This window comes from Sinocyclocheilus grahami, unplaced genomic scaffold, assembly GCF_001515645.1.
Source record: "Sinocyclocheilus grahami isolate Dianchi unplaced genomic scaffold, SAMN03320097.WGS_v1.1 scaffold250.1, whole genome shotgun sequence".
Lineage (NCBI taxonomy): Eukaryota > Metazoa > Chordata > Actinopteri > Cypriniformes > Cyprinidae > Sinocyclocheilus > Sinocyclocheilus grahami.
In genome coordinates this window covers 926,867-937,807 of record NW_015505429.1, presented here as the reverse complement: position 1 = coordinate 937,807, position 10,941 = coordinate 926,867, and the positions used below count along the sequence as shown (strand labels likewise).

The 10,941-nt window shown below is 37.5% G+C and overlaps 2 protein-coding genes across 2 annotated transcripts in view; one reads left to right on the top strand and one right to left on the bottom strand.

Moving 5' to 3' along the window:
- Positions 1 to 417: 417 nt before the first annotated feature.
- On the bottom strand, positions 418 to 3,020 carry LOC107598371 (sulfate transporter-like). The gene is given in 4 exon segments (XM_016289675.1): positions 418 to 1,387; positions 1,482 to 2,221; positions 2,298 to 2,719; positions 2,722 to 3,020. Coding segments are annotated over 4 exon segments (2,094 nt in total). The 5' UTR covers positions 2,879 to 3,020; the 3' UTR covers positions 418 to 612.
- Positions 3,021 to 4,082: 1,062 nt separating this feature from the next.
- Positions 4,083 to 10,941, top strand: part of shtn3 (shootin 3) — a 33,016-nt gene continuing 26,157 nt past the window's right edge. The window contains exon 1 of the mRNA XM_016289664.1: positions 4,083 to 4,196. Coding sequence (XP_016145150.1) covers positions 4,083 to 4,196 — 114 coding nt within the window. The remainder of the gene's footprint in view (positions 4,197 to 10,941) is intronic.

Below are 10,941 nucleotides of genomic sequence, written 5' to 3'. Positions count from 1 at the left end.
TCATTTCTATTCATGTAGAAAAATGAAGCCTTCGAATACTGAGTTTTAGGTATTTAAAATAAGCTAAACATGTTATTAGATGTATAAATGATATCGAAATACATAATTTTAAGACCAGAAAAAAACACGATTGTCATCCTGACTAGACAAAGGCTATGAGATACACAAGGACTTGCAGTTAACAAAGTTTGAACTTCTATTTAAAGGTCCTGCAGAACACATTGTTATTGGTTTTTTCAATAACAGATAAAAACAGATGATTACTTATCCATTTTAAGAAGGTATAGGGATAGTTTTCTCAAAAATGAAAACCGTCATCATTTACTCACCCTCATGTGGTTCCAAACCTGTATGACTTTATATTTTTAGTAATGATTACGTTTTTTTTTTAATGCAAGTCAATGTTTTAGACCCCATTAACTTTAATTGCATAGAAAAAAATATAATAAACTTTCGGTGCATAAACATTCTAGATATCTTTTTTTGTATATAAAAAACGTGATACAAATTTTGATTGACATGAGCTTATATAAACAATCAAATAATTCTGAATTGCCGAAACAGACAAATATTAAATGCAAAGACAACTTCAGATCAATACATTACAAATTGTTACACAACAGTGTCACAATCGCCATTTTGTGACTTCAAGCTTTGTGCATAAGAGACGGCATCACTAAGAGTGTGAAACTGTATTTCTTTGGTCCCTTTCTTTGGGTCATAATACCCTCCCCTCAGCAAAGAATCAATGACGGAGGGGTTGCATTGCGCTAAAAGCATATCGACTCCCAGCCCCTTGTAGTTCTTGCGTACCTCTTTCAAAGCATTGACCCCAGCAGTGTCCAGAAACAGCACTGGACTGCAGTCTATGACCAATGTGTGCAAACTGTTGTGCTGTAGCAGATACATATTGGTGGACACGTCCATCTCTTGCTTTTGGTCTTCTCCACCTTGTTTCTTATTCCTCTGCTTGTCTAGTTTCCTGCGCCTGGTCTTCTCTTTAAGCGGATCCAGACCCACATTACGGTACAGTGACTTCTTAAAGAGAGCTTGGTTGGCATAGTAGATGGGAGCCTCGTATCGGAAAACAGCCACCTCTGGCTGGCTCTGGAGACCCTTGTAGGACGCAAGGTCCTCAAAGAGCTCGCGGTCCCCTGCTTGGCCTAGCTGACGGACTTGGGCGGACTGAGTTCGGCCTAGCGCACAGAACGCAGAGACCAGGACTCCAACTAGTAGACCTAGCTCAGTGTTCACTAGCGCTGATGTAGCCATAGTAATCAGCCAGATGATAGTGTCCACATGGTTGACGCGCCACATTTGGGGAATGTCCCCAAACTTTCGCAGTGCTCCACGGAGGTTGACGACTATGATGACGGCCAGAACACATCTGCGGAGAAGAAGAGGACACAGTTACACTGCCATTGGCAGTGTAGGTGAAGTCTAGATAATTTCAACAAGAAAACGGCATAATTTGTACGTACTCCTGCAATGAGTAGAAGGCAGGTGCTATAACAAGCAGGACGAGCAGCAGCACAAGAGCGGTCACCAACCCTGAGAGCTGAGTCTGGCATCCCGTCGACTCCTTCACAAGAGTGTTGGTCAAAGCGGCACTGGTCGTGAAACAGCGGAAGAAGGAAGGAATGATATTACAGAAACCAATAGCATACATCTCCTGGTTAGGGTCCACCATATAACCATGCTTCTTGGCAAACATCTCAGACAGAGACACAGTAATGGCGAAACCAACAATGGCGATTGAGAACGCGTCAATGGCAATATTGGGTATGAGAGACCAGTTGGGAAGTTGTGGTGGCATGAAGCCTGTGGGAATGTTGCCAGCTACATCTGAGCCATAAGTTTCCTCGAACCGTCCAAAGTGGGAAGCTAGAGTAGTAGCGATGACCACAAAGAGTTCAAAGGGAATAGGGGCCTTGAGCTTGGCCTTGAAGCGGTCGTTGAGCTCTTTGGTGGGTACAAGCACAAGCAAGCAGAGCACGCTGGTTACGAGGTCACAGAGGTTGGTATGACCCAGATTCTTGAAAAGACTGATCCAGGTTTTTAAGAGCAAACCCCAGCCTTGGACACGAGGAAGGTGGAGGCCCAGAAAGTACTTTATCTGGGATGTGAGGATGGTGAGAGAGGCACCAGTTGCGAAACCGCTCAACAGAGAGTCTGAGAGGTAGACGGAGACAAAGCCAACCTGTAGGAGACCCATCAACACCTGAAACACAAGCAGAGCAATTAATATATTTAGATATTTTTAAAATTCTGATAGAAGACGACTAACCTTGACTAACCTGGTAGACCCCTGCTGTGAAAGTTAGTGTTGCTGCCACCATGACTGCATAGCAGCTTCGGTCACAGACTGGACCAGTGCTGTTGTCCACATTTCCCAATGTGGTCTGATTGGTGTCCGATGGATATCCTGCCAGAGTAAGTTCCCTCTCCACAACCTGTCCCACCAGAAGACACAATACCCCAAACATCCCCACAGAGATGTGCCTGGAAGTTCCCAGTAGGGTGTAGATGATGCTGGCAAAGAAAGATGTATAGAGCCCATAAATAGGGTCTTGTTCTGCCAGTAAAGAATAAGCAATGGACTGGGGAACCAAGAGGATGCCCACGATAAGGCCAGACATGGCATCCCCAATGATCCAGTCTTTGAATTGATATCTTGGCAGCCATTTCACGATTGGAATGGAGTCTACGAAAAGAGCAGAGCAGAACTGCAGGAACACTTTTTTCCCACCTTCTTTCTCAACACATCCTTCCAGGACACTTTCTCTTTTACACGCTCTTCTAAAAGGAAAGGAACATCAGGCCCCTTCTTAGCATCATCCTTTGCTGAAACACTGTCACAGACTTCTTCAGTTGGCATAATGTCCAGAAACTCTCACTGAAACAGGACAAAAAAGCACATTGATTAACTGGGTTTTAAAAAGCAATTTGGTTTACATAGATAAAATAAGAGAAAAGGGTGTATCTTAAGTGTGATTATTATTGACTTAAAAATAATTTTGTGTCATCAATTACTCATTCTCATGTCATTCCAACCCTTCTTATCTTTCTTGAAACACAAAATTACTTATCAGGCTTCTGTTTCACACACAAGGAATGTGTGATTTAAGCCATACAAATATCATAAAGGTAGTTCATTAAACTCATGCGCCATATTGGCGTGAGGTAGTCATATGGACTTTTCTGATAGTCTTAAAATGTGTTGTTGTGGTTGTACAGTATATTAGGCACAACAATATTTATATAAAGGGGGGGAAAAAATCAAGAAATTACTCTATCAATGTAGAATAACTTTATTATACAACCACTATACACAATTTACTAAGACCTTGACTCTCTAATTTATAAAATCCAACTTCTTCATCAGAGAAAACAGATGGCAAATATTATCACTCATTATGACTGTAGGAATAAAAATGTAAGAAGCATCTGGCACAGTCTTGCTGCTTTGCCAACTATGGAATTCAAAGTTATTTGAGTTATCTGCTGCATGATTTGTTCAAGTTACAGAAAAATGCACTTAGAAGTAACACATGAGGACCATAAAGTATTAATGATTAAATAAAGCAGTAAAAAATTTACTTTAGGTTAATTATCAACTACTTAGCAGTACATAAATTACAGAGTACATAAACTTATTTATTAATTGCTCTTCATTACATTATAATATTTCTCAGCTGCTTGACACCAAATACATTTCCTATGAAGTACAGCTTGCATTCTTCATTTTTTGCAATCCATACATAAATGTGTTAAAATGTCATAACACTGATACACTCTCAGAAAAAAGGTATACAAAAGCCTGGGACGGTACCTTTTCTAAAGATACACCTTTGTACAGGGTGCATACTGATACCTTAAAAGGTACATATTAGTACCTTAAGTGTACAAAAGGGAAAAGGTATTGCAAAATGTGCCAAAGTGATTCCAACTAATACAAATCAGTCTGATCATTCAGTACTTCCTCATTCAAGTCAGAAGCAGTAATTGCTGTGGAGCTGCTGAAGATGTTCTCAGAGAACGCCTGATGATGTCCTAAACGGTGAGTACAACCACTAGTCTGCATGGAAATGATGTTGCTTGCCTCCCTCCAGGACTATAATCAACCTTCCCCAGCTGTTCGAATTTACATCTCATCCCACAGAGACACACATCTCTACATCGAGAGGCTAGCCGAGGTAACCAAGAGCCTTGCCAGGCAAACATCTTTGAGTCAGTTTTCGTTTCTTTCCTGATAACGTGGCCTGATTAACTGGGTGAGATTCTACAACAACAAGAGATTCTGGCATTGGTCACACACAGAAACTGAATGCAACCTGTGGGAGCTGCAATGACAGGCACCTCGAGGCACTTCACAAGCTCAGTGAGAATCCAGTCAGTGGAAACTTGTCTTGTCAGCACAGCTGACAGGGTTTTGTACTTAGCTTAAAAAGCAGGATGAAAACAAGTACTGTTAAAGGTCACTAAAGTGATTCTGAATAATGGAGAGCATGCCTCTCTCAGAACTAACACATTTTCTTAAATTCTCAGTTTCTCCAGCTTGTTAGCCTCAAAGTGTCTTCAAGACTCAAGAAGCACTCACTGCAGAAAAGACTGACAGAACAGACGTACCTGATCCAAACCCCTCACACACACAGGCCTCAAAAGACTGCCTCTTCTAGCCCAAGTCATCATTACCATGCCTGGTCACCTTTACTTAATACCTTCAGTGTGCACCTGATGGAGCATCTGCAGCAGCCAACATGCGATTCAGATTCAATGGTGCATAAATATTTTGTAGCAACCCTGCTATGGTTTTTCTGCACTAAAACCAGAATCAGTTTTCCAACAGTGAAGATGGGCATCGCCAACTATTTTACAGTTTATTTAACAGCTTAAGTGAGGGAAAGGGCTACAATCCCATTAAACAAACAAATATTAAACTACTGATTTAAAGTTGTTGATTATATCTTAGTTAGTCAGTTAGATTAGTCAGGAGAAGAAGGCTGTCCCGCATCACCTTTACATTACGAACCCGTAAATAAATAAATAAATAAATAAATCACAACATTTACAAACCAAATGGTGTGGATTAGTGATGCTGACGTGTACACTTTATACACGCTCGATCTCCTTTGCAATTATGCCTTGAACTTCCGATGACGTAACTGAATGATCAAAGCTAAGTTTTTACACTAAACTAAAAAGACATGTTACAGAAATCAGAAGTGCAGACATAGGCGTAATTTGCGGGTGGTACGGGTGGGACATGTCCCACCACTTTTTGCCAGGGTCGATATTGTCCCTACCACTTTTTGAAAGTAACTGAAAAACATATTGCGGAAGGTATGTATTAAAGGGAAAACAAGATCAACAAATCATTCTGGTAACACTTTACTTGAAGGGGTGTGCATAAGACTGACATGACACCTTCATAATCATGACATGACACATGTTTATGACAACTGTCATTAAGTGTCATTCGCTCAGTTATGTCATTTTTAATGCAAATATGACATTATTTGACCTAACTCTAACCTAACCCTACCCCTACCCTTACCCTTAACCATAGCCCATAACAAAGACATCTCAAACAATGTCATCTTTGCATTAAAAATTACATAACTGAGCAAATGACACTTAATGACAGTTGTCATAAACATGTGTCATGTCATGATTATGAAGGTGTCATGTCAGTCTTATGCACACCCCTTCAAGTAAAGTGTAACCATCATTCTTCATAATCTAATTAGGGTGATAAAAAACAACAACAACAACATTTGACACCTTATGCATGCATAACTCGTAATAACGAAGTGATTTGCAGCTGTCGCTTTTTTTCGTAATGTCATTAGGCTATAGCATTTTATTTTAAAAATGGAGAGCTTCCTTGTGCTAAGTAGGCCTGCCCTCTATTAAAGATTTTTCCAGACAACTAGTCGCACGTTATATTAAATTGATTAATACAATAATACATTAACCATAGGCTACTTCAATATAGGCTAGGCAGATGTATTAGGCTAGAGCCTATTCCGCACTCAAGCTCGCGCATAAAGCAATTGCCTCAAAGCACCGGCAAAGTGATTATGAACGTATCGAGGGAAAAGAAGACATTTTAATTATTTATTAATAAACTAGTGCTTTCTGAGTCAGTGTGGTGCAAAGATGCAATGATCTAGCATTTTTTACATTTTCCTAGACAGATTTTTTTTTGAGCATGTAAAATTGTGTAGGTTAAATAGCTTAACTTTAACCCTGGGTCAAAAAAAGTTCTCTACTGCTATGAGGACACAGGTCTTAATCCATATGGCCTTCAAATTCTACACAGGCTTGAGGAAAGTCAGCCACACTCCCCTGAGAAGAAACAAAGAGCACAGTGTGTGTATGAAAGAACACAGGGAGGGATTTGATACAGGGCATTTTTGTATAATCTGCCAATAATGCAAACACTTTTTCATTGGCATATCATTCTCCTATATTTTTTCATTCATACATATTTTACATTTTACATATGATTCTGTCCATTTTTTTCATTTATGAATGTTCCTGTTACATTAATTGTAAACGAATAATACTATTTATTTGTTTGTTTGTTTGTTTATTTATAATCTTTCCTTAAACTTTCACTTCTATAATCATGCAAACCTGAAGAGTTTCTTCTGCTGAACATAAGGATGTTATTTTGAAGAATGTGGGTAACTAAACAGTTGCGTGTCCCCATTCACTTCCATAGTATTCAAAAAAAAAAAATTCAATGGGGACTAGCAATTGGTTAAACCAGAAACTCAAACAGGTTTGGAACCAATTGAGGTTGAGTAAATAAAGACACAATATTAATTTTGTGGTGAACACAATCCCTAGCCAGTTTTGAATTTTGAAAGTTCTAAAAAATAAAATAAAAAAGATTGGGGATAAAAATCGAAACCAATTACTAACTGCTTATTAATGATGCTCTCTATACATTTTTGGTTGATTTTTCTTTTTATCCTCAATAAATGTGTGCTGTCTTAATGAGTCATTGATATTTTAATTTGTTCCAAATGAAAGATTAATTCAGGAGCAAAGCAAGCTCAGAGATGCCAATGCTGCAGCTGTGGATATGTTTATAAACCTTTTATTGGTGAAAATAGCACAAAACAGACAAGACTGTGTGAAAAAGGTAAGTCACTTAATATTAACTTAGTAACTTTATTGAATTCTATAAAATCATTATCAAATTTGCAGTCATGTTGATATTCGGGAAAATGAATATCATGACCTATGATCTTATCTGAATAGATTTCTTGTAGGTATGTCATCAAGCAAATAAAAAATGGGCCGTTAACTGCTGTTATTGCTCACTATTAGATAAGTGTTAGTGTTTTCAACAGATGATACCAAAAGTTCATAAATAACAATCTAAGTTCAAATAATCAGCTCATATATAGGAAACAAGCAAAGTCATACAATGTGATTCAGTGTCAGATGGTGAAAAGTCTCATCTCATGCACCATATGCTGTTTACAGGGTTACAGGGTTGTAGCATATGAAACAGCATTTACTAAACACTGTCAACGATACATTGTATGTAATAATTATGCTTATAAAAGTACTACTTATTAAAAGTAAAGCCAAGTCACATCAAAGTCTCATAACTGTGCACCTCTAATTTAACAAAGCTAGGAACCAACTTTTTTTTTAAAGTCATTTCCATGCAATGTTGATTGAGATACGGCATCTTCTGGCACTTTATCCACTGGTGTTGCTGATGGAGAACATTGCTCTGACTTTATGAAAGGCACTATTGAAAACACGACCGCAAAACTGCAACGTGTACAGCTGAGTCATCCGCTGAAGGATAAAGCTTCATTTAAAACCTGCATTTTCATAGTCTTAAAAAATCTGATTTCTCTCAACATGGGGAAAGGAGAGCTGTCAGTTAATACATTGGAGAAAAAAATTGTAAATTAAAAAGTAATGCGTTACTTTACTAGTTACTTGAAAAAAAGTAATCGGATTACGTAACTCACGTTACTTGTAATGTGTTACCCCCAAAACTGCATATAGATAATAACAGGTGAAAAATAGCCCAAACAGTCAAATCACAGACAGTCAAGCTGAAATCTAAAATCAGTTAAAATACCCAATCTTCTTGAAAGCAAAGCTCTAACTTAACTCTTTGAAATGAAGTTTGTGTGTACATTATGCGGTTATCACACAATCTAGTCTGTTTTTATTCCCCAAAACTGTTCCAAACAAACTTTCCTGCGGTAAGTTCATACCTGAGCCCATTATAGAGCCACTGTACAATGCACATGTAAACTTTTTAGACATTTGCAATTCAAATCTGATTATATTATGTTATATAAGAGAATTCCTAATGAGTGCTGTCTGCTGTGGCTTCAGGACAGTTTATCTTGCGGAATATTGTGTTACACACTAATACTGCTAGGACTAGGTTATGAAACTAGGTGGTGCTACTGGGTAAGCATGGAAGTACCTATGCAACACTTTTGAGTAGAGATACAATATGTATGGAGGCCCATTTTCACCACATAAGAAAAAAAATGCTTGATAAATCATAATTATAAAATGAAACCATCATAATTAAGAGATACATTGAAATTATGAGATACTAAGTCAAAATTCTAAGATGAAAAGTCAAAATTCTGAAAAACAACATGACATAAAAAGTCAAAACTATAAGATGAAAACTCACAATTATAAATCATGTCATAATTTAGTTTTCTGTCTAAAAAAACTCTCTAAGCTTTTTTTTATCTCATAATTATGATTTAATAATATACCCTACTTTTGACTTTAATTTCATAATTACGATTTACCAAAGCAAATCTTTATTAGCTTCCATAATGATGGGATTTTAAATATTGTATAAAAAGGTTGTATACTCTTAAAAATAAAGGTGCTTCAAAAGGTTCTTCAAGCGATGCCATAGAAGAACCATTTTTGGCTCCACAAAGAGGCATTCAGTCAAAGGTTCTTTAAAGAACCATCTCTTTCTTACCTTTTTATAATCTGAAGAACCTTCTTTCGCCCCAAAGAAGCTTTTGTGAAACAGAAAGGTTCTTCAGGTGTTAAAGGTTCTTTATGGAACCATTTAGACAAAAAGGTTCTTCTATGGCATCATGAAGCACCTTTATTTTTAAGAGTGTAGTGGGTTGCAGCAAGATCTAGAATAGGAACAGAGTCATCAGTAAAGGAACTAACAAGAATTGTGAGTGGAGGGAACAGGTTCTGTATTCTTGTATTTTATTAATTTTTTTACTATATTTTATTTTATTTGTGCTAACTCTTTTGTTATGTTAGAAATGTCAGAAAATGTCAGCAGACAAAAAAAAATGCATACTGTGAAGCATGACTATGATACATGTGTAGAAGGTGCTGGGTTGTAAAAAGTGTTGTAACTGCGTTGAAGCAAATAGTATTGAAATCAGAAAGAGTGTAGTGTAAGTACAACAAGAATGAGCTAAATATAATGTGTCTTATACAGAAGTGGTGAAAGCTGTTGAAATGAGGACCACATGAAAGAGAATAGAGACTAAAAATGAAAACATACTGTACAAAATTATGCAAACGTGAATGCTTGACCAATGCACTGCTAGTGGGTGGTACTGTTAACTTGCATTCTTGTCTTGCTGTGGTAGTAACAAACCAAAATATCTCCCATGACATGTTGTAGCAAGAAGCTGTTATACATGAAATTGAGCTTGTTTCACCAGAAGCTTTTGTGTTTACATAGCAGGGGCCCTCAGTCTATGGGCCAAGGACCTCTCGGTGGACAGAGACTGAGCTGCTGTTACATATGAAACTGAGTGCTTGGCCTACCTCTATTTTAATTTGATTTCATATGTTTTTAAGAAATATTAACTTTGGATGAAGCTTCGAAAATGTCAAATATAAAGCAAGTTAACTTAATATTTTTATTTTTCCTTTTATTATGTATAACACATATTGTAAAGCAGTGAATTCAGGTTAAAATGGAGAGGTAAGATGATGAGGGAAGAAATGGAGGATAATAGAAGACACTTCGGTTGTGAATAATAAACAGAAAAGTTCAAGATTATAGTAAAATAGCTGAGCGATTCCTATGTAAAAGAGCTGGGGTTACTGATGCAATGTTATAGTTCAGATATTGGAAGAGGAGAAAATCTATGTAATAATTCATTGCTAAAACCCTTGTCTAAAATTATTTTAAGTGATCTAGAGCTTTAATGTACATTGTACTGTATCGGGGGAAGTGACAATGGATGTAACAATGATAGATTTAAGATTAGCTGATGTGGATGTAACTTTTTATGTTGTTCTTTGGAATGGATAACTAAATGGAAAACTATAAAGAATTGTCCTTTGAATAATAATAATATTCTATATTTTGTATATATTATAAACTTAAGTTAAAGGGGTCATATGACGCGATTTCAAGTTTTCCTTTCTCTTTGGAGTGTTACAAGCTGATTGTGCATAGATAAGATCCCTGAAGTTGCAAAGACTAAAGTCTCAAAACCAAAGAGATATTCTTTATCAAAGTTAAGACTCTGCCACGCCCCCCTAAAACGTCTCGTTCTAACACGCCCCCACATATCTACCTCACTATGTGGAAATATTTGCATAATGCTGCCCAAATGTGCACGCAAAGAAAGAAGGCATGGTTTCAGTAACCGCAGTTAGGGGTCACATCACAGTGGAGTCAGCTGTCTTAACCGTGGCTTGTGTACTGCAAACACATACCAGCTTCATCACTGTGTCTGTCACGCGACTCTGTTCCCCTTTCGGGCTCTGTCTTTACATTTCTATTGGGACAAGAAGGTTGACAAAAGACCTCATTGAGGTGACAGTAGAGGGCACTATTGAGACGGTTTTCAAGAAAAGAGATCCAGAAAAATGGGAATGAGTGCTATATAGATTTAAAGGTGGGGTAAGTGATTTCTGGTAGCCAATGTTGAC